The sequence below is a fragment of the Monodon monoceros genome, unplaced genomic scaffold (genome assembly GCF_005190385.1).
Source record: "Monodon monoceros isolate NGI ecotype Baffin Bay Population unplaced genomic scaffold, NGI_Narwhal_1 Super_Scaffold_3, whole genome shotgun sequence".
Lineage (NCBI taxonomy): Eukaryota > Metazoa > Chordata > Mammalia > Artiodactyla > Monodontidae > Monodon > Monodon monoceros.
In genome coordinates this window covers 66,112,146-66,134,372 of record NW_021703780.1, presented here as the reverse complement: position 1 = coordinate 66,134,372, position 22,227 = coordinate 66,112,146, and the positions used below count along the sequence as shown (strand labels likewise).

The window sequence follows — 22,227 nt, the reverse complement described above, 5'->3', positions numbered from 1 at the left end:
ACAGGTGTACAGACGTGCACACAAACTCTTGTCCCCAAACGCTTTTCCTTTGTACAAGCTATTCCCTGCACGTACAGGCAGCCTCCTTGCACACGCACGGGCCTCTGCACAATCGATACCTTGAAACACCCTCAAAGTCACGCACACATTCAGCTATCAGGAAGGCAGAGGGACAGGTAGACACACACACGCTTTCAAAACCATATGCAGACCCTCATATTTCAAGCACTCAGTCATACACACAACCCCAGAACTACACACGCACACAAGAAATACACAGGCACAGGCAGAAAGACGGACACCCAAACACAGACCCTCAGAAATACACACACAGACACACAGGTAGATATACACCCTTAAAATCACGCACACAGAAATTCACACAGTAGACATACAGACACAAGCGGGCAGACAGGCTGACATAACCCCCCAACACAGGCACACAGAAACACCGATACACCACACACACATACACGTACACCCAGACCCCCAAGAACACACGCTGACAAACGCGCGGGCGCGCACACTTGACACACGAACACAAACATACTCGCTGCCCCAGCGCGGGCCTCTCCCAGCAGGACTCTGTCCCAGGGCTCCGGGGGCAAGGGGCGGGGCAAGGATGGCCCGCCCCCGGGCACCCTGCTGGCCTCACTCCCCGGGGACACTCACCGGGCCGACAGCGATGACCGGGTCTGCCACCGTGGGGCGGGCTCCGCTCAGGTGCAACCAGCGCCAAACAGCCCTTAGACGTTGGCGCTACCTCAGCCTCCGCCTCTCTGCGGGCGGCTGCGAGCCTCCGCGCGCCTGCGCAGTCCGCGGTCTCGGGTCCACGCCTAGTAGCCGAACTGGAGGGGGCACTGGGGACGGCACCCCAAAGCACAGAGGCTCGGCGCCCCCGTCCCCCCGTTCAGATTTTCCGGATTGTTTTTGTTCTGAAAGCCGGGGGAGGGACAGTCGATTTCTTCCCACCAGCACGTCTCCACCCTTGCTCAGTCTCTGGTCCGTAAGCAGGGTTAAGGATAAGGGTTGTCTTAAGGACCACATAGGGTTGTCACCACCACAGAGGCCTGTCTTAAGGACTGAGGGATAGGTCAAGCCTTAGAACAGTGTCTGGCGCGGAAGCCTCGCTGTGTAACTGCCAGATATTAGTATTGTTATGCAGCAGCCCCAGGTCTCCGGCCATCCACTTCCCTGACCCCTGCAAATACACACGCGCTCGAGCACTCGGTCAGGGCCCGGGGTGGCCTCTAGGCTCCTATGTCTCTATATGTCACCTATCCTGGTTGGTGACATGCGACCAACATCTGATCTGTCCCTGGCCTGTGTGGGCAGACCTGGAAAAGGGAGGCTGCACGGAACACGCAGCATTCACTCCTTATTAGCACTCTGTGAGGTAGGCAACATCACAGCCATTCTACAGGCAAGGAAATAGGCTCGGAGGCGTTGGGAAAACGATCATGGCTGGGCATTGGCAGAGCTTCGCATTCAAACCTGTCGGGCCTCAGCCACTGCCAGACAGACGACTCTGGGTTTGGGCAGCCCAGGCTGGGGATGAGGGGGTGGGGAGGAAGGGGGAGGGAACAGGAAGGATGAGACCCCAAAGGAACCCTCCTTCTCAAGCCACACCATATGCATGTGGAGCAGGTCGCTGAGGGTCTCGGGGCCGGACCCTGTCCGGTGCTTGGGGCACGTGGGGCCGAGGGGCGTGGGGAAACTGAGACAGCTGTGAGAAGAAGGATGGGTCTAGCAGCACCCGTCGGCCCTGGGACGGCTTGTGGCCACAAGCGGGCGCCCCGGAGCACGGCCCGGCCCACGCCCTCCGGCGGGCCACATCCCTGCTTCCCCGCCCCGGGCCCCAGTCGCCGCCTGCCCTCGCCTGCCTCCTATTTGCGAGAGCCCACGCAGCTCCCCAGGTACCTGCCCTGCGCCCCCCAACCCTCTCTTCCCCTCTCCAATTACAACCCACCCCCACCTACCCCAAGTTTCTCCTCTGCCCATCTCTGTTCCCCAGGCCCCCTTCCTCGGGTCTGCCCCCACCCCCTCTGCATGCACCCTACCAGACCCTGCGATCCACAACCGAGGTCCTCGGAGGGGACACAGCGAGCGGTGGCGGCGCCGGTGACCGCGCCCCTGGCCGCGGCGTCAGTGCGTTGGGCCCCAGCGGGCAGCGCGCTGAGCACCTCGCTTCCCTCGCCGGCCGGAACTTCGAAGCCTTTCCCTGCTCAGCGCTCCGGTTTCCGGCTCCGGAAAACAGATTTTTTTACTCTAACCCCTATCCTCTTCGGCCTGCGATGCCAACCTACGACCTATAACAGTGCCTGGAAGAGGAAAATGTTGAAAAGCAAAAGAGTCAGCTACTTACTGTTGACTGCTGTTGATCCATTTACTATGCTTACTATGTGCTAGGCACTGGCGAGTGTTTTACATGCCTGGCCTCGTTTAATCCTATCAACCACCTAGGAGCTAGTACTATTGTATTATCCCCATTCGTAGAAAAGGATAATAACAATGGGAACAATAATTGTAATGGCAGACCCATGTATTAAGTTCTTTCCAAAGGCAGGCACCATCAATTATCAATTCTTTTTTTTTTTTAACTCATAAATTCTTGAGATAGGCTTTAATGTCCCATATTTCAGATGAGGAAACCAAGGCAATTAGGTAGTGGCAGATGCAGAAATAACACCTATGTCTTCCTCACCCCAAAGCATGTTCCTAGAGTTTTGGGAGCCTCCTTGATGCTCCAGGAGGGACCCCTGCCCTGTCTGTGGCAGCCTCCCTGCTCCACCTGGGCAAGGTGTTCTGTGGCTTCTCATCAGCCTGGCCTTGAACCACAGGTGCTTCACCAGCACAGCAGGAGGTATGGCGGGCGTGGAGCAGCACGAGGGCACCATCCAGGTGCAGGGCCAGAGCCTCTTTTTCCGAGAGGCTCACCCGGGCAGTGGGCAGGCCACCCGCTTCTCCGTGCTGCTGTTGCATGGCATACGCTTCTCCTCCGAGACCTGGCAGAACCTGGGCACGCTGCACAGGCTGGCCCAGGCTGGCTACTGGGCTGTGGCCATTGACCTGCCAGGTAACTCCAGGGAAGGCTTCTGGACAGGGGTTGTGGGAGCCTCACTGGGGACCCAGGGCTGGGGGCTGGGGGACTGGGAGGACCTAGCCAGGCTGACTCCTGAGCTAGACAGGGCGCAGTGCACACTACAAGGGCCTTTGAGCTTCTCTAGTCCAGCCGGGTGTGGTCTGGACACTGCCCAGCTGCTTCTAACTGTGTTGCCCGGGGCAATGTCTCAGTGTCTCTGCTTCTGTTTCCTCATCTGTAATGGGAGATAACCACACTCATTCTGGGGTTTGGCTCTAATGAGAATGGAATGAGATTATCCATGTGAGTATGTGGCCAGTACCTAACACATAATAATCGGTGCTCAGTCGATTGGAAGTAAAATATTTTGAAAGAGCCGAAACCACAGGCTCTGTTGGAAGCCCTGAGGAGTGACACTGAGTCCCCTGGCACCTTTGGGGGTGGCTAAGCCCCCAGTCATGATCCCACATACAAAGCCCTAATTTAGGTCCTGAGGGAGGGAGGAGCAGCACAAGACTGCCAGTCATAACCTCAACTGGCGGGCCCCAGCCCATGGTGCCAAGTGTGAAGGTGGCAGCATGGCCAACCTGCTCCCCTCACTGGCCATGGCTGGTATGGTCTCAGTGCCCAAGGGCGGGCCTCCAGGCTGGGACAGGATTGGTTCTGACAGTGGATTGGGCTGAGCTTCAAGGCCAAGGCCTTGAACTAATCCTGCAGAAGGTAGGGACTGACTAATTGGAGGGGAGGGATGTGTGCAGAGCCAGTCTCTCATCCACTGTCCTGGAGGCATCTACCCTGCCAGCCCTGGGACAGGTGCCTTGAAGCAGTTAAATCAATTTTCACAACAATCTCAAATGGCAAACACTTTTGTTACCTCCTTTTAACAGATGGGGAAACTGAACAGTAGAGTGAGGGCTGAGGGGACTTTCCCAAGCTAACATAATCTATAGTGGACAATTGGGACTTGGATCTGGCCAAGCTGGGCTTCAGAGCCTGATTCTTTGAGGATGCTGTACTGGGGGAGATGGGCACAAACATGGAAGGAAATGCCTTATGCTTGCTACAGATATGACAGACCTAGGTTGCTGTAGGAATAACTACAGCATGCAACACTGCCTGTTGCAGGAACCTGGCACAGAGGTTGACCTAGGAGGGCTTCCTGGAGGAAGGGACCCTCTCTCCCCTGTTTTCCTACTCACCACCTTTGTCTCTCCCACACCTGAATCCCTGCAGGTCTGGGGCGATCCAAGGAAGCAACAGCCCCTGCCCCTGTTGGGGAGCTGGTCCCCAGCAGCTTTCTGGCAACTGTGGTGGATGCCTTGGATATGGGCGCCCCAGTCGTGATCAGCCCATCGTTGAGTGGCATGTACTCCCTGCCCTTCCTCGTGGCCCCAGGCTCCCAGATCCGGGGCTATGTGCCAGTGGCCCCCATCTGCACTGACAAAATCAATGCTGCCGACTATGCCAGAGTGAAGGTACCCCTATGTGGGAGGCTGAGATGTCCCTGCCAGGAGCAAGGAACAGTCCATCCCTGGGTACTGGGTAACCAAAGGGGTAGCTTCCGGGAGGAGTTGAACCACCAAACTCTGCCCTTTTGGTGTACTAGGCAGAAGATTACTGTGGCAAGCCCTGTGCTAAACTGTGTGCTGGGGCATACACAAATTCATACCTCTCCAAACCATCCCTGCACTGGGCCAACTTGTCTCTCTCTGTCATTTGCAGTGACCCCAGGGAGAGACCAAAGTGATGGGGAGGGCTGGAATTGATCTCTAGGAGGCTGGGGCTGGTGGGGCAGGTCCCTGTTGACTCTGCCTCCCTTTGCTTTCTCTAGACCTCAGTTCTTATCGTATATGGAGACCAGGACCCCATGGGTCAGACCAGCTTTGAGCACCTGAAGCAGCTGCCCAACCACCGGGTGTTAGTCATGGAGGGGGCGGGGCACCCCTGTTACCTTGACAAACCCAAGGAGTGGCATACAGGGCTGCTGGATTTCCTGCAGGAGCTAGCATGAGGCACAGCCCTGCTGACGGGGGTGGGCCACTTGCCTGCCTTGGGCTCTCTCTCACTCATTCTCTCTCCTTCCCTTCGTGGGCTCCTGCTCATCCTGCACATCCAACAGGTGTGTCTTTCCATCTGAGTTCTTTTAGGGTCTGTCTTTTTCTCTTCTTTCTCTTGCAGTGACAGACTGAAGAGGTGAAATCAAGAGAAAAAAATTCAGGAATCAAGGGACATAATCTGGTGGAGGGTAATCCATTAGATGAGCTTCTCCTATAGGCTTTCCTGCTCGGCTTGCATTCCTTCCTCTGCTCTGCCCAGCCTCCCCCCACCTCCCAGCTCCTCCTTTGGCTGCCCTGCTGGGCACAAACACCCCCTGCCTTCACCTCCTGGGCCACAAATACATACATGCCCACATGCATGCATACACATTACAGTCATCTATGTTCCCAAATATGATCCTTCACTTGGGGGCAACCACACAGGTACATGCAACTCTGGGCTGATACGCACACTCTCACAGCAGCTTTGCATTGCATGCACAGGCACACACACACATACTCTGTCCCCACACAAGCACTTGCACAGGCACATGCTGCCCTCCCCAACCATTCAGCACCCCATGGCTGGGAAGGTGGGGACACCATGAGGCCAGCCCTTGCAGGAGACCCTCTACCAGGCTTAGGGTGTGGCCAGCTTTGAACTTCACTCACCCACAGGTTGCAGCTGGCCCCCAGATCAGAAATGCCCACAAAAGGGAAGGGCCATCACTTCGACCCTCAGATCTCCCAGCTTTTCCACTTTCTTCTGGGTGCTCCACAGCTCCCCAGGTTATTAGGCCTGGGTCTTCTCAGCCAAGCTAGTTTCCTGCTCTGAGTTTTGGGGGGTGGGGAGACAGAGATTGGAGGTCTGTGAAATACAGTGATGCAATTAGACCCCGCAGGCTCTCGCTGTCTCCAGAGCGCCGCCCCTCCCCCGCCCCCTGGGACCGCCACTGCAGGCCCCTCCCCCACCCTGGCGGGACCAGATGGTCCCCCTGCCCTTTGTCCACCGGGCCAGATGGAGGGGAAGGGAGATTGGATTCCCCTCCCCACCCCCACACACCCAGGTGCCAAGAGACTCAGCTGTAGGGGGAGGTGGAGGTCAGTGGGACCAGGCTGAGCCGATTACGGAGGAGAGGGGGAGGTAGATTTGCGCCCCAGGGGGCGCGGCAGCCGAGGGTGCGGTGCGGGAAAGCGGGAGCTTGGGAACCGCCCAGCTCCTCCCCCTACTCTTACCCCTTCCCTAGTCGAGTACTCAACTGCGCCGCGTCCCTCGCGACCCTAGCCCAAAAAGGAATTCTGGGGGTAGCTCTGGGAGAATCACGGGGCGGGTGCACAGGGTCACACCGCTCACAGGCGCCTCCTCCAGCTGGTCCGGTAACCTGTCCTGGACGGACGAGGGCTTGGCCTCGCGGAAGCTGGGGGTGGCTGAGGGGTGCGGGGCTTGGTGGGCGAGAACCCCGCGCGGGGATGGATGGCGCAGAAGCGAGGAGCGCCGGGAACCCAACCCGGCGGAGCGTCGAAACTTGAGCTCCGAGGGACCCGAGCCGGAGCGGGGCAGCGCGGGCGCTGGTGGCGGGGCCGAGGCTGAGATGGGGGTGCAGAGGGCTCGGCAGAGTCACCGGGCGGGCGGCCCGGGACGGAAGGACCGGCTGGCCGATAGCGAAGGGACTGGGAGCGGGGCGCAGGCGCGGGTGGCGCGGGAAGGACCGTGGCTGGGACCGCGCTTCAGGCCGGACCAACCCCCTCGCCCCCCACTCCCGGGGGCTGGAGGAGCCGCCCGGGTAGGGTCGCCCCAGCCCTCCCGGAAGCGGCCGCCGCTCGGGGCGCACCGCGGCGCGCGGGGCGGGGCGGGCGGCTGCGGCACTGGGGCGGCTGGGGCGGGCCCGCCGCGCTGTAATCGGATCCGGGGAGGGGGCGGGGAGGGGCCGGGCGGGCCGGGGGTGGGGGGGGGCGCGGAGCCGGGCTCCGGGCCGGCCGGGCTCCGCGCCTGTCAAACCCCTCATTGTTCGCAGCTGATGTCACTCGCAGTTGTGAGCGGCCGCCTCTCCCGGGGACAATGTGGGACTGAGCGGCCCAGCCGCCGCGCCGCCACCGCCGCAGGACAGCCCCAGCGAGGTAGGGCGCGGGCCGGGCGGGGCACCGCGGGCCGCGAAGTTTGGGGGTTCGGCCAGGGACGGGGAGCCCGCGCCTGAGTCCACAGGCTGGGGTCGCGCGTTTGGGAGACTGGGAGACTGCGAGGAACACGTTCCCTGTCCCACACGGGCCCAGGCCTGCACAGGTGGGGGGCGCTGGTCTGCTAGAGGAGCCCCCAGTACCAGGGAGGGGCTTCCTGGACCTGAGACCCCAGATTTGAGGCCCTCATTCCACCTGCTGTTTCTGTCCTTTGGACCTGCTCTTCTCTCGACCTCCTGCCCTGGGTTCTGGTTCTGCTCCATCTCTGTCCCCATCTGCCATTCCCCTGCAGTTCCTGGCTCAGCACACACCCCTTCCCATTCTCTGCAGTCCTTGAGGGCGCCAGACACAGACCTCCAGGCCAGGGGTGTGTGGAAATGACAGTTGGGGGCTCGGAGTGGTCCCTTGTGCCCTGTGGCTCTCTAGCCCCTCAGCTCTGACCTAGCTTCTTAGCTGGAGTCCTGGGAGGTGCGGGGGCTCTGGCTAGTCACTTCAGCCTGGCCCTGGAGCCTGCTTCACCAGGAGAGGGAGGTGCCCGCCTCCTCAGTCCCCTATCCCAGGCCCGCCATCTTGGGACCTGTAGCACCCAGTGCCCCGCCCGACTCCAGCACCCTGGGGAGTGGTCTTCAAGGGGATGCACCCAGGGCCAGGTGCATTCCCTCCTTCCAGAATGTGGGCTCTTAGTTCCCACCAAGCGCAGGATGATCACCTTCACGCTGGACCAATAGAGCATGTGTCTCCAGGGGTTCCTCTTCTCCTACAAAGAGTTTTTAGACCCCCGGTGACTCCCCAGGACCTTAAACCTCAACTGCAGCCTTCACTCTTTCCTGGGGTTACCCTCACTGCTCCAGAGCCAGCACCTGGGACCCTATCCTTTTCCCATCTGAAGGTCCCCTAGCCCCTCCGGGCCCTGGAACCCCCTCAACCTCCAAGGCGCCCCCATCCCAGCCCCCACCCCCCAGCCTTCATCAGCATGCAGGCTCAGGCTGCCCAAACACAAGGGGATTGTTCTTCTTGCATGCTCAGGGTGGGGGGCTGGGAGCAGGCGGCCCACACACCCTGGCAGGCCCAGGCCACAGGGAGGCTGGCTTTGCCCCGCCCTGTGTCCCCAGACAGGCTCTGCCCACCCTCCCTACTCCCATCACTGCCCCCCTCCAGCCTCCATCCCCATTGCCTAGTGGCGCTGACCTCTTGAGGAAAGAGCTCTGAGCTGCACAGGTGGACCCTGGGATTCTGCCAGCTCTGCCAGTTGCCTCTCATTCTCATGTAGCCTTACAGACAAGCCCCTTCCTCTCTGGGCCTCAGGTTCCCCTCTGATGAGGCCCTTCCAGCTATGACAGTCCGAGCCCAATTTTGTGAAACCTATGCCACACCACAGTTCTTCCTTCAGCCCCCCTTCGCCATGGGGAAACCCACTCAGGGCCTCCAGAAGTCTCAAAGTGCAAATCCCCCACCCCAGTGATAATGCCTGGGGAGCCCCTAGACCCAGAGACACAGCAGGATCAGGGGCTGGGGGTGCTAAGGAATGGGAACTGGGAACCCTGCCCAGGCAGATCCTGACTCTCGCATGGGGCTGGTCCCCTGAGCCCTGGGTCTTCTCACCCCACTGTCACTGCTTCTCTGGGATTCTTAGCCCCATCGCTGGTCTCTAATGCCTCTGGGCCCTGTGAGCCCTTTCTTCTCCCTGCACACTGAGCCTGGTACTGGCTCCTGCCCTCCTGGAGGAGCTTCTGCCCTCCTGGAACTCTGTGTAGTGGAAAGGCAGGCTCAGAAATGCCCAAATGGGGCTTCTTTGAGTTGTAGGCATCTTGGAGGGGCAGAGAGGCCTGAGTGATAACATCTGACTTGGAAGGTTGGGGAGGGCTTCACAGAGGAGGCAGCATCTGAGAAGGATTTGGACAGAGTGGGGAGGATGGGCATTTCAAGCTAGGATCAGCCTGGGCAAAGGCCCAGAGGCCTGGTGGTGCTAGGCGTGTTTTGCAGTCTGGTGTGTGTGGGGGATGGGGTAGAGATGAGACAAGAGAAGTTGGCAGAGACCAGATCATGAAGGGCCTTGAGTGCCCATCTATGGAGATCAGGCTTTATTCATTGGGCATTGGGGAGCCAAGGATGGCTGTTGAGCAGCAGAGTGACCCAGTCTCTAGCATGGAGAATGGAAGCTAGAGACCTTTCTCAATTTGGGTGAGACAGTGAGGGGATGTGTACCAGTGCATGGGGCTGTACCATGAAGTTGCACCCTTTCTCCTGGACTCCAGTCTGGGCCTGGGCCTGCCTTGGTTTCCCTTGGCTGTGAGGACTCTTGAGGGGTTGCCTAATGATGCTCTAAGGAGGCTGTAGCATTTCTGGCACCAGCCAGCTTGTAAGAGCTTCCCGTCTCTGCCTAGTACTGAGTCTACAGGACAGTTCTAGGTCAAGGAACCAGAGGCTGGAGCTCATAGACCCCAGGCTGCTCCCCTCCAGGCCCCTCCTCCCCCAACTCTCCCATAAAGTAGGTATGAATGGCCATCCTGGGAGGCTGTAAGGCTGAGAGGCTGGGCATATGGATCCAAGGATGCTGGGGCAATTCTTCTGGAGGCCTAGTTAATCAGAAAGGGTGAGCATGCCCAGAGAAATGGGCAGGGGAGTCAGGATCCCTCAGTGCTGATCCCCTCCGGCCCCAGGGTCCACTCCCCCCACCCCATCCCCACCATGCCCTGCTTCGCCTGATGCCCTTAGCCATTCTCCAGCATCACTGGGTGTGGCCAGCATGGCTGCTTTTGGAGAGGAATAGAAGGAGGCTGTTAGGTTGGGGACCGTTGGGGGATGTAAGGTGGGGAATGAACTTGGAGACTGGACCCTTCTCTCTCTTCCCAGCCCAGGTGGGTCTACAAGCCCTAGTTGGTCCAGACACTCTAGCTATTAGAGCCAAGGGAATCCCCCAAGGGGCGGGCCAGTCCACTTGAGTTGCTTGGCCCCAGGAGCCTTCCCCTCCCCCGGATTGTTCTTGCTCCAGAACAAAGCCAGGGTGGACACTTGATCCCTGTGTGTGGGGGGGAGCTGGCTAAGCCCCCAGCCCTTTGATTGGGCAGCTGTCATGAGAGAGAGAGAGACAGCTGGGGGGGAGGGGCAGGAAGGGGCAGCCACCATTGCTTACACAGCTGTCACCCCCCCCCACGCCCCCTCCAGCCTGAGTGGCAGGAAGCCAGAGACAGAAGGAGTGGGCACTGGATCTGGGGAGGGGGTCTGGGGAGAAGAAGGGAACGCCCGAGGTCAGAGGCCTGGTCTGAGCTTGGTATGTCCTGCCAGGGAGCCCTGCTGACCAGAGGGGGCTGGGTACCCCCAGAGGTGAGCTGGAGGTCAGTGTGGCATGACGCGTGGCTGCCATGTGGGTGGCCCAGCAGGGACCTAGGGCCCACCAAGCTGGAGCAGCAAGTAACTCCCTAGAGCCCCTGTAAGGGTAGAAGGGGAGCCAATATGCCTAGTAGGGCTGCTTGTCCTTAGGGCTCCTAGGAGAATAATTAGAGAGACCTGTATCAAGACCCCTTGTTCTCCCCTAAAGAGAAGAAAGACCTTGAGGGTCTATCAAAACAGGAAGGACACAGAGAGACCAGCCACTCCCCTCCCCTACCCCCTTCCTGCAAACACACACACACATAGCACAGGTAGGTAAACTGAGGTCTAGGTCAGGTGCAGGCCTGGCCAAGGTCACCCATTGAATTTGGGGCAGTGGGGCTCTGCTGTAAACCCAGGTATCTTTTTCAGGGCAGGAGCCCTAGTTCTGGCCACATCCCAACCCTTCTGCCCTATTTTCCCAGGAGCCTTTGCCCACAAAAGTTGATGTGCAAATGGTATGGGGACAATGTCGGGTCTCCCATTGGTTACCACCCCAAAGAGGTCCCTGAGCCCCAGAAAGTTCCGGAGCTTAAGATGTGGCTCTGGACAAGTACAGTCCTTTCCAAACACAACCCATGTCTACCAACCAAGCAGGGGTCTGAGAGACTACTAAAGCCTGCTCCCCACCTTTGAAGAGCTGCCCCTGTCCCCCCTGGAAGAGGACAGACAGACCCAGACAGGACAGCCAGACAGAGGAAGCAGACGGGCCCTCACACTAGCAGGCAGGGCCCTGCTAGTCCTACCAGGCCCCACCTCTCTGTGACCTTGGGCAGGTTACAGACCCTCTCTAGGCACCAGGCTCCCCTTCTGTTTGGTGAATTCATCTGTTCAGATAACCAGCGTGTTCTAAGTAACTTCTCCGGCCTGGCTCTGGGAACACAAGGAGAGGGTGGCAGCCTTGGCTCCTGCTCTAAGGGGCTCCCGGGCTGGCCAGGGCAACAGAAAATGAGCACGTCATCACGAGTGCTTTGCTGGGGGAACTGCCGGCAGCTGGGGGAATGTTAGCAAGGGCAGCCAGCATGAGTCTGGCCAGGATGCTCACAGAGCACAGGCCCTGCATCCACTGTTGACCTCTGACCTCTGGAGAGCCGATGGACAGAACTCAAGCGGAGGGAGGAGCAGGTGCTGGGGAGGCAACAGTTACTGGGTGTTTGGGGAGTCAGGGTTGTCACCCCCATGGTACAGATGAAGAAATAAAGATCTCAGGCCATACAGTGGCTTCCAGAGACAGCCAGGCTGGGAGCCCCACCCCACCTCCTCCATGCCCACGCTCAGGCTAGCAAGGGGGGTTCTGAAGAGGGCACTGAACAGAGCTCCACACCCTTGACCCTCGAGTCAGGATAGGGCAGGGGGCTGAGGAGGAAGGTGCCCAGGGGTCTCTGGGGTGCTCGAGCTCAGCACACTCATCCCCCCCACCCTTCCCAGGCAGTAGGAATTCATAGGGTTAGGGCTTGTTCTTGGCTCAGACTTGGCACCAGTTGGTCCCCTCCCTGTTTTCCTGCTCGGGTTCTGGTTCCCCAGTGAGCTTCCCATCAAGGCAGAGCCTTGGTGGGCGGGAGACAGCCGCTGGAGGAGAGGGATTTCCAAGCAGGATTAAGGTTCAGGATTAAGTTGGGGCATGAAAAGGGGTCGGGTGGGGAGGGCTGGCGGCTGGGCTAATCCCAGCAGCTAATCTCCAGCTCCTCCTTCTTCCATCAGTTAACGGCCTTGACATTCCCCAGCCCCCCAATCCCTTTCTTACCCATCACCCAGTTCCAAGGGGGAAGCAGTCCCTCCATTTTACGGGTGACAACACTGAGACTCAAGAGTCCAAGTGATTTGTTTCTGGTACAGTAGAAAGTGCTCCAAGCTGGGAACACGGCCAGCCCGGACACTTCTAACCTCCTCAGCACATAGGAGAGGGCTCAGAAAACCACCGTGCACACGGCTGGTCCCCAGACCCCACCGCCACCCCCACCCCCAGTGCTGAATGAACCTCGCTCACAGCTGTCCGCAGGAGCCTCTGCTTTAGTGACTTCTAGTGGACAGATGCAGCCCACCTTCCTGGAGCCTCACTACCTTCACTTCTGCCCACCTTTCAAGACCTCCCATGGCTCCCGTGGCTGCTCCAGCTCCCTCTCCAGCTGCTCCTCCAGGCTCTAGCCAGCAGGGGCTCTGGTCCCTGGACGCAAGTGCCTCCCATTTGAAGTAACGTTTCGATTTTAACCCAACCTTCAAGGGCCAATCGACAAGGGTCCCCTCTTCCAAGAGGTCAGGTAGGAGGCTCCCTCTCTGGACTCCCATAGTTAATTCTCCTGACGTACGAGGGGAAGGGAAGGATACTTGTGGAAACTGGGTGCCTATCACATATGCACCTATCTCATTTTAATTCTCATAACTCTGGGGACTGGATTGGGTATCCCCTTCTTACAGATGGGAAGCTGAGGCTCAGAAGGGTTAAATATGTCAGCCAGGCTTACACAGCTAGTGAGCTGCACACAGCAAACTGGTCAATGTGACACTTGAAACTTGTGGTCCACGCTGTCTCTCTGCTCTGGAAGTTTATCTAGCTTGGCTCTGGGGTTCCCATGTAAGGGCAAGGGACCTGAAAGAAAGCTGAGCTCTTCTCTAACCCATCTCCCACTGCCCCCCGCAGAGCCGGCCAGGCCACAGCGTGGACGCACTCCCAGGCGGCCTCGGCCCCAGCCCCGCCTGACAGGATGAGCGGCTCAGACGCGGGGCTGGAGGAGGAGCCAGAGCTCAGCATCACCCTCACACTGCGGATGCTGATGCACGGGAAAGTAAGTGCTTGTGGGGGAGTGCTTCGCTGTGGCTCAGGAGGGGGCAAAGTGCAAGGCGAGGCAAGACCTGGTCCTCCGGGAGGGAGTTTGATCTTGGGTATCCTGTCTCCTGCAGAGCCCCTGCCTGAAGTAGGGGCAAGCGCTGGGCCTGGGGTATTGGTACCCTGCTGACTCCACTCTTGTCTTGTTTGCAGGAAGTGGGCAGCATAATTGGGAAGGTAGGTACCTCGTTCTGTTCTGTATGTCCCCTTCAACCTGAGACCTCAGTCCAGGAAAGGAATCAACGGCTGCTTGGCCTAAGAGCCATTCTCTATTTTGCCTCCTATTTTGTCTCCTGCAGAAAGGAGAGACTGTAAAGCGAATCCGGGAACAGGTGAGGACGGAGTTTGGGAGAGGAGCCCAGGGCACCTGGTTTGGAGGGGAGGGGAGATGCCTGCCTCACCTTGTCCCTGAATCCACCATCTGGGATGACCAGTGAGTGCCCCTAGAAGGTGGCCGTTTCCAGCCTTGGCTGGGGCCTGGTGAGTGGAGGGGCAGGCAAGTTCTTGGCCAGGAAGCAGAGAAGGAGCCCCGTTGCCTGGCGCTTGTCCTGCACCCACAGAGCAGCGCCCGGATCACCATCTCTGAGGGCTCCTGCCCTGAGCGCATCACCACCATCACCGGATCTACAGCAGCCGTCTTCCATGCAGTCTCCATGATTGCCTTCAAGCTGGATGAGGTCTGTGGCTGTCTGAGGGGCTGCGGGCCACAGGTGGTTCCCCGGGAGGAACAGGACTCTGACTCCACAGAGTGGCTACGGGTGGGACAGAAGGCCAAGCTGAGGGCAGGGTTCTCTCATTGGAGTGGGACGCGGGCAGGCTTCCCTCCTTCATCCCCCAGCAAGAAGGTGCTCCAGGGGAGGGGGAGCAGTAGGGGCATGCACGGCCAACCCAGTCTTCCTGCCCAGGACCTCTGCGCTGCTCCTGCAAACGGGGGGAATGTCTCCAGACCTCCAGTGACCCTGCGCCTTGTCATCCCTGCAAGCCAGTGTGGCTCGCTGATTGGGAAGGCTGGCACCAAGATCAAGGAGATCCGAGAGGTGAGGGGAAGGGGTACCACCCCAAGAGAGTCTTACCCTTCAGTTTCGAGGGGAGACCTGGGCTTACAGCTTCCTGTCCTGTGGGGAGCTCCGAGCCTAGGCATGCTCTGGGTTATGGGAGTAGCTGAAAGTGGCCCCCGTTCTCTGCTTGCAGACTACAGGTGCCCAGGTGCAGGTGGCAGGGGACCTGCTCCCCAACTCCACAGAGCGTGCTGTCACCGTCTCTGGGGTGCCTGATGCCATCATCTTGTGTGTGCGCCAGATCTGTGCTGTCATCCTGGAGGTGCTGCCCTGGGGCAGGGAGAGAGGGCAGGGGATGGGCCCTGGGCCTGCCTTGTCAGGCCCTCAAGTCCCACGTGACACCAGGTGGGGATAGAGTGGGGCTGCAGGGATGGATGTGAGAAGCTCCAGGATGTCGGCTTGCATTTACCTGGGGGTTATAGAGAGGGCCTTGAGAACACAGGGCCCTTGGAGAGGTCAGGGGGGGCCTGAGAAGGTCCTGATAGAGCCTCCCCTTTTGTGCCTTCCAGTCCCCACCCAAAGGAGCCACTATCCCATATCATCCAAGCCTCTCCTTAGGTACTGTCCTTCTCTCCACCAACCAGGTGAGGGGGAACAGCAGGAGGGGTGGGATGTGTTACTGGGGAAGGGGATGGAAGAAGGAATTGGGGGTCCAGGGAGAGGTGGGGAGGGGTGACTCTGGCCAAACTGCCCTGATCACAGTAACCCCCTTTTACCCACTTTGTCCCCACAGGGCTTCTCCGTCCAGGGTCAGTATGGGGCTGTGACCTCAGCTGAGGTGAGTGACCGCAGCCCAAGGCACCCCTTCCCGAACTGAGCCTCCTCTGACTCCTGACCCCTCTTCTTGGCACAGGTCACCAAGCTCCAGCAGCTCTCGGGCCACGCAGTCCCCTTCGCCTCACCCAGCATGGTGCCAGGTGAGCAGTCCCTGCAGAAGGAAGCAGGGGCAGATCCCAAGGGGCCAGGTAGCCCCTCTGGAAAGGACATGGGGAGGCAGCAAAGGTCCAGACTCACGCCCAATCCCTCTTCTCCCCCCAGCAGGACTGGATCCTGGCACACAGACCAGCTCACAGGAGTTCTTGGTTCCCAACGACGTGAGCACGGGATGGGGTAGTTTGAGGGTGGGTAGGGGGGCCTGGGGCGTCTGGGCCTCACCTAGGGTTGAATTCCACCCTCTCTCCAGCTGATTGGCTGCGTGATTGGGCGCCAGGGCAGCAAGATCAGTGAGATCCGTCAGATGTCAGGGGCACATATCAAGATCGGGAACCAAGCAGAGGGCGCTGGTGAGCGGCACGTGACCATCACTGGTTCACCAGTGTCCATCGCCCTGGCCCAGTACCTCATCACTGCCTGGTGAGTGTGGGGTGGGGTATCACAGGTCATGGGACTTTTGTGCCTGAGAAAGGCACAGGTTGGGTGGGGAGAGCTGACCTCCCTTCTCCTGGGCCTGTCCTCTGCCTCCCCTAATCTTGCCACACTTGTTCAGTGTTGCCCCATCTTCCCCATACATCTGTCCCCCATGTCCTGTTTCTCCAACCCTGTCTCTTTTCCCTGGGTCTTCGGCCTCCCCATTTCTCCCCTTACCCAATGCTATATTTACTTGTCCTTTCTTCCCGTCCGCGCTCTTCCAACCTTTCCCATCATCTCCTCAAACACACCCACCCCAGGTCATTGTTCTCAAGTCCTCTCTATTTTTCATCTAATCTCACCCCTTATATTTGCCCTCATTGCCTCCTTTCTCACCCCCGACCTTCCCCTTCACCTTCCCTCTCTATCACTCTTTCCAGTCTAGAAACGGCCAAGTCTACCTCTGGGGGGACACCCGGCTCGGCCCCCACAGACCTGCCTGCCCCCTTCTCGCCACCCCTGACGGCCCTGCCCACCGCTCCCCCAGGCCTGCTGGGCACGCCCTATGCCATCTCCCTCTCCAACTTCATCGGCCTCAAGCCTGTACCCTTCTTGGCTCTACCACCTGCCTCCCCAGGGCCACCGCCGGGCTTGGCGGCCTACACTGCCAAGATGGCAGCGGCCAATGGGAGCAAGAAAGCTGAGCGGCAGAAATTCTCCCCCTACTGAGGCCAGCTGAGGCACAGGCACGGGAGCAGGCAGGACTGCCGGCAGGGGGCTGCCTCCACTATCTGCCCAAGGAGACTCCACCCCGGGGGGGGGGTCCCAAACGCCGCTAATGCCCAGACGCATGGATGCACCCCCCGACCCTGCCCCGGTCTGTGGGAGTTCCTGCTCTCGGAGTGGGGGCTGTTTTTGGCCCAGGGTTCTGGGAGCTGCAGCAGCCCCAGGGTAGGGGTCTTGATCCCCTCTAGCTCTGTGCTTGGATGCAGGGAGCATCCTAAGTGCCCCCACTTTGCGGGGGTCACTCATGCACTCCCCATCCCTCAGGGCTTCCCTGCCTCCTGTCCCCCTGTGGGGATCAGGGGGGAGGCCTGGGGGCGGCTGGGGGCCATGCTTCTCTCCCCACCTCCCTGCAGATTCCTGCTGCTTCCACTGATACCCTTTTGACTGGAATGGACTGGCTGGGCTTGGCAGAGGGCAGCCCGAAGAGGGGGCACTGCCAGGCAGCTGGGGGAGTGGCATGGGGGCAGGGGCCGAGTTCTCAGCAGCAGACACTCTGTACAGTTTTTTCAATTCCTGTTTTTGAATAAATATTCTGAGAGACCAGGAAGCTGTGAAACACTGTGGGTATTGGCAAAACCTCCAGAAAACGGGTGTAGCTGAGACCCCAGAGGACCCCCATCTGTGACTCCATCAGCCCCAGCTGGGCCTCGCCCCTTCCACATGCCAGTTCTGGGGCTTCAGGGCTCTTTGGGGGGTCATGTTGTCCAGCCTCCTGCCTCTGGCACCAAAGCGATCCAGTTGTTTTCTGGGCATTTTTAGAAGCTGATGGAGGAGTTCCAGTAGTTTTGTCCAGCCTCTCCTTGGTGCAGATGTGCAGGAGGTCTTTCTGAATGTCCCTTCACTGGTTCCTCCTGCTGTGGCTGTAACCCAGACCCTGCCCTACTTGGCCCATTCCCTTTGGCTGTGAGCCATTAGGGGCCTCTGTGATCCTGCCCACCTCTGCTTCTTCCTTGGCCTGGGGATCATCCATGAGTGTCCTGATCACCCAAGCTGGAGGAGCCCTTAGAGATGGTCCAGGGTACAGATGGGAAAACTGATACCTAGTGAAGGGTAGGTCTGTGTACAAGGCCATGCAGAGTTGGGCCCAGAACTCAGGATTCCTAGCTCCCAGAAGCCTCTGGGCCTCACTTGGCTGCAGGTTCCCTTTCTCCCATTCCAGAGCCCGAAGTGCAGGCAGGCTACCTGCCATAAGCTGTGCTGGAGGCTGGATGGGCCCTTTGTGATACCACCCTGCTTTCTCCAGTCCCGGCTCACCTTGGGAGACATCTCTCACGTGGCCTCTGGCATGCTCAGGCTCTCCCTTCCTGCCAAATCCCGGGCTTGTTCTGGTGCCTCAGAAGGGCCTAGGACAGGGCCCTCTGGAGGTCTATGGAGGTGCTGCAGGAGGGCCCGCGGGTGCCAGGCCCGCGAAGTGCAGGCCCGCGGGGGCCGGCGTAGCGCTCGTCGGGCGAGACGGCCCAGCGTCCGGCGTACAGGGCGCTGCAGCAGGCCGTACAGGAAGGGGTGAGCTGCGAAGGCCGAGTAGGCTACCCAGGTGACGGCCGCCTCGGCCGCGGCGGCCTGGGCAGCGGGCGCTAAGCACGCACAGCCGTAAGGCAGCCAGCAGGCTGCGAACTGGCCCACGGCCAGCGCCGGGGCCAGGGCTGCTTTGCCCCAGGGCGGGCGAGGCCGAAGGGGCGGCAAAATGGAGAGGCGGCTGTCCAGAGAGTCGGAGCGCGGCCGGGACCCGCGCGCGGGCCGCGGGGGCCGCAGGGCAGCGCGGCGCGCCACGAGGAAGATGCCGCCGTACGCTCCGAGCAGCAGGAGGGCGGGCAGCGCGAAGGCCAGCAGCGCCCAGAGCGGCCGGAAGGGCTCGAGGCCCCCTGCCAGGACAGAGCAGCGAGCCGGGGCAGGGGGCGGTGCGGGCGGCGGCCCGAGCAAGGAGAGCGCGCCCAGCAGCCCCGCCGCCGCCCACACGGCGGTGAGCACGAGGGTGGGCGGAGGCCGCGCGCCGGGCCGCAGCGGGTGCACTATGAGGCGGTAGCGCGCCAGGCCGAGCGCCGCCACGCCGAGCGTACAGGCGGGCAGCAGCGCCGCCGAGAGGAAGCGTGCCGCGCGGCAGGGCGCGGGGCCCAGGCGCACGCGGCCCAGCCCCGGCGGCGGAGCGGCCAGCAGGCCCAGCGGCATGATGGAGCCGGCAGCCAGCAGGTCCACTACGCACAGGTGCACGAGGTAGAGCGCGTCGCGTAGTCCCGGCGTGCGCAGCACCACAACCAGCAGTGCGCCGTTGCCCAGCAGTGCTGCCGCCTCCACGACAGCCGCCAGGATCAACCCCATCGAGGCTGCGACTTCTGGTGCGTTCAGCCCTGTGGCGTTGGCCATTCGAGCGCTCAGGCTTCACCCTGTGATGGGATGCAGAGAGCGAAATGGAGCTTCCCCCGCCTGCCCCTCGCCACCCCCGGCCCCATTCCCATCACCCGTCCGTTGCTCCTCTAGCCTCTCACCTCACAGGCTGCCCAGGTGCTGGCTCAGACACCCAGGCTGCCATTCTCTTGGGGGCTTGACCGGCCCCATGGAAGTGTGCAAGGCTGGGACTGTGGTTCTCTCCTCCACCCCAGCAACTCAGCCCCTGCTGGAGATGGTACTGGCTGTCACTTTGATGCTGCCCTTTGGAGATACACAGAGCTGGCAAGGGAGGGGCAGGGCCTGGCACCGGCCCCCTGGGTCCTAGCAGCTGCCAGCTGGAGGCTGAAGGCTGTGCTGTGGAAGTGCTGTGGGTGCTTCGGGAGGGGGGCCCAGAGCAGGCACAGGCTGGAGTGAGACTCAGGACATTAGAGTGTGGGCTTTGGAGTCAGCCACATCCTATTCTGCCTTTTCCAGGGGTGGGAAGTGCCGCCCCCCACATCTGCTGTCTTCTGCCATCCCCATCAGTGGGGTTAATCGGATCATTCAGCCTTTGTACTGAGGGGAAACTGAGTGAGTGAGTTTTGTCTCCAGTGAGACAAAAGCTGGAGCTGGGAGACCCCTAGGTACCCTCTGGTCCTCAGGAGGGCTAGTTCTCTAGGTAAAGTGAGGGGAAAAGCACAGGACTTGGCACATAGTAGGTTGCTTAGCTGGTATTAGCTTGGCACAGAATAGGTGCTTCAAGACACTGTGGAATTAATGAGAGGAACCCTTAGGGAGCAACTGCTGTTTGTTTTGTTTTGTTTTTGCTGTTAGGAAACAAGTCCCCTTCTGCTAAGCACACTCTGAGTTTTCTTTAGGAAGCCACCTCTCCGCAAGTCAGGACATGTGGTTTGGGTGAGCAAGACCCTCACCTTTCATATCACATTCCTTACTAGGCATGAAACCCAGTCCTGGCCAGTCAGTGTGTTGCACCCCCCACCACCAAGGTATTGGCTCAGGGAAAGCCATGTGACTCCAATGGGGCATATGCCCCCCAGGTGGTGTCACCCAGTCCCATGGCAAAACCCCATGTATACCCTGATGGCTTGCCTTTGTGTCTGAAGCTCCTTCCTCTCCCTTGAACCCCAGTCTTGGGTTTCCAGCTGTCTCTTCAACATCACCCCCAGTACAGGGTCAACTGGGCATCTCAAAAGTCCTATGCCCCAAAACAGGACTTGACTTATGACCCCCCACCCCAATCTGCTCCACAGAGTCTTCCCCCCTTAGTAAATGCCATCTCAGAAGTTTCCATTGACACCTCCCTTTCCTCCACGCACCACATCCAATCCATCAATGTGTCTGAATCCAGCCATTTCTCACCACCACTACCATGCTCCCAGCCACTATCACCCCTCACCTGGACCATTTCAGATCCGTCCTGGCCTCCGCTTCTGCACCTTGTGCTGGTCATTTGTCTGTTTGCCCTTAGATCCATTCCCATCTTCCACAGCACTGCTCTGCCTTCTAAGAAACTGATTTCTCAGGCTCCTTTGTCATTTGGTTTTTGGGTAAATTCAGCCAATGGAAGTTACCAGCAGAAGGCTGGAGGGTGGCAGGAGGGAAGAAGCCAGGGTATTTTCCCTTTCATGCTCAGCCTGGATCTACCTCTGGATCTGCCTCTGTGGAGGACATTCTCTCTCCATAGCCCTGGCTCCCCTCAGGCAGTACCCTCTGGGGTTCTGGTGCCTGCTGGGTGACCCTGGCCTCTGGGCATTGGAATACCATCATTCTTCCAGCCTAAGAGTGGTAGCAACTTCCTGCTGTTGCTAATCCCAGGGTTGACTTACCAGCCCCTTTGGTAGTTCAATTCCTTCCCTGTATCAAATTCCTCTTGTCTGGAATACATAGAGTGATTTCTCTTTTGTTGATTGGATCTTGACTGACACCATAGATCCACTCTCTACACAGCTGGCTGAAGTGGATCCCTCTAAAGACAAATGAGATCAGGTCATGATCCTGCACTCATCCTTCCAAGAACTTCCCATCATCAAAATAGAATCTCACCTCCTCTTTGCTGAGATGGCCTTCTCCCCACCTCTCTGACCTCACCTGCCTCCTCCTTGCCTCCCATACTTCCAGCCGTACAGTCTTCATGCTTGTCCTCCCACATGTCAAACTGGTTTCCACCTCAGGATCTTTGCATGTGCTGTTTCCTCTGTCAGAACACCCTTGCCCCAGATCTCTCCATGGCTTGCTTCCTCACCTAATTCAGGTCTCTGCCTTCAATAACCATCTTTTCTAAAATTTTTCCACTTTCCCATCACTACTCCTTTAACCCTGCTTTATTTTTCTTCCTGGTACTTTTCTTACCTGATATTGTATTTCATATCTATGCACATACTTGTTTAGATCCTGTTTTATTAGAATGCAAGCCCCTTGAGAGCAGGGACCTTGTCTGTGTCTTGCTTGTGCCTGTGTCCCTAGAACCCCTCATAGGCACGCAGTCCGCATCAGCACAGATCTGGGTGGCAGACAACAGGGCATGAACCTCTGGATTTGAGTCACCTGTTGCTGGAATTCGAAGGGCCCCGGTCCAATTCTCTATTATTCAGATGAGAAAACTGGTGCTCAGAGAGGGAAGGAATGTGTTCTGGATTACACAGCCAAGTTATACCTGGAAACCAGGTCGCCTGCTTCCTAAGTTCTGTCCACACAGGCACCACTTCCTGTACTTGACCACAACTTGAATGTGGGCATTTGCCTCCAGGAGGTGAAGCTGGATTCTTGAGGTCTTGGTTCAGAAGAAGGAGAGAGCATTGGCTTTCTCACTGCCCAGTTAGGCCTGCAGGCCTGGGGCAGCCTCCAAGCCACCAAGGTCTGGGGAGGGCTCAGCAGGGCCAGGTGGGAAAGCAAATGAGAACAGGGGACTGGGGAAGGCAATAGGGAGGGATGGGGACTATGGTGGGTTGGAGAGTGCATGCTCCCTGCAAAATCATTCAACTAAATTAGCAATTAAAACACTTTGGGAGGGACTTCCCTGGTGGTGCAGTGGTTAGGAATCTGACTGCCAATGCAGGGGACACGGGTTCGAGCCCTGGTCTGGGAAGATCCCACATGCCGTGAAGCAACAAAGCCCATGCGCCCACAAATACTGAGCCTGCACTCTAGAGCCCATGAGCCACAGCA

General features: G+C 59.1%; 3 protein-coding genes and 1 long non-coding RNA gene across 12 annotated transcripts; 2 read left to right on the top strand and 2 right to left on the bottom strand.

The window, feature by feature from the left end:
- The first annotated feature begins 1,565 nt into the window (after positions 1 to 1,565).
- On the top strand, positions 1,566 to 6,082 carry ABHD14B (abhydrolase domain containing 14B). Of its 2 annotated transcripts, XM_029244028.1 has the most exons (4): positions 1,566 to 1,916; positions 2,841 to 3,076; positions 4,316 to 4,557; positions 4,914 to 6,082. In XM_029244028.1, exons 1-4 carry the CDS (start codon positions 1,633 to 1,635, stop codon positions 5,091 to 5,093), a joined length of 942 nt encoding a protein of 313 aa, XP_029099861.1. In that variant the 5' UTR covers positions 1,566 to 1,632; the 3' UTR covers positions 5,094 to 6,082. The 2 variants fall into 2 exon arrangements, with proteins under 2 accessions (XP_029099861.1, XP_029099860.1); XM_029244027.1 differs by having other exon boundaries at positions 4,316 to 5,105.
- A 997-nt stretch (positions 6,083 to 7,079) lies between these two features.
- PCBP4 (poly(rC) binding protein 4) lies at positions 7,080 to 17,224 on the top strand. 8 transcript variants are annotated; one of them, XM_029244019.1, is made up of 13 exons: positions 7,080 to 7,236; positions 13,301 to 13,445; positions 13,640 to 13,663; positions 13,786 to 13,818; positions 14,047 to 14,163; positions 14,392 to 14,523; positions 14,678 to 14,806; positions 15,054 to 15,128; positions 15,278 to 15,322; positions 15,398 to 15,461; positions 15,586 to 15,638; positions 15,728 to 15,897; positions 16,332 to 17,224. In XM_029244019.1, the coding sequence occupies exons 2-13, from the start codon at positions 13,365 to 13,367 to the stop codon at positions 16,618 to 16,620; spliced, it is 1,212 nt and encodes a 403-aa protein (XP_029099852.1). In that variant the 5' UTR covers positions 7,080 to 7,236; positions 13,301 to 13,364; the 3' UTR covers positions 16,621 to 17,224. The 8 variants fall into 8 exon arrangements, with proteins under 8 accessions (XP_029099852.1, XP_029099855.1, XP_029099851.1 ...); XM_029244022.1 differs by having other exon boundaries at positions 16,529 to 17,219; XM_029244018.1 differs by having other exon boundaries at positions 15,583 to 15,638; positions 16,332 to 17,219.
- On the bottom strand, positions 13,661 to 14,671 carry LOC114907923. The gene is made up of 3 exons (XR_003796801.1): positions 14,560 to 14,671; positions 13,888 to 14,238; positions 13,661 to 13,779 (listed from the first exon to the last, which is right to left on the bottom strand). It is a non-coding gene; the product is annotated as an uncharacterized LOC114907923 (long non-coding RNA).
- A 7-nt stretch (positions 17,225 to 17,231) lies between the features above and the next one.
- GPR62 (G protein-coupled receptor 62) lies at positions 17,232 to 22,198 on the bottom strand. The gene is made up of 2 exons (XM_029244026.1): positions 20,889 to 22,198; positions 17,232 to 19,058 (listed from the first exon to the last, which is right to left on the bottom strand). The coding sequence occupies exon 2, from the start codon at positions 19,036 to 19,038 to the stop codon at positions 17,947 to 17,949; it is 1,092 nt and encodes a 363-aa protein (XP_029099859.1). The 5' UTR covers positions 19,039 to 19,058; positions 20,889 to 22,198; the 3' UTR covers positions 17,232 to 17,946.
- Between the last annotated feature and the right edge of the window lie 29 nt (positions 22,199 to 22,227).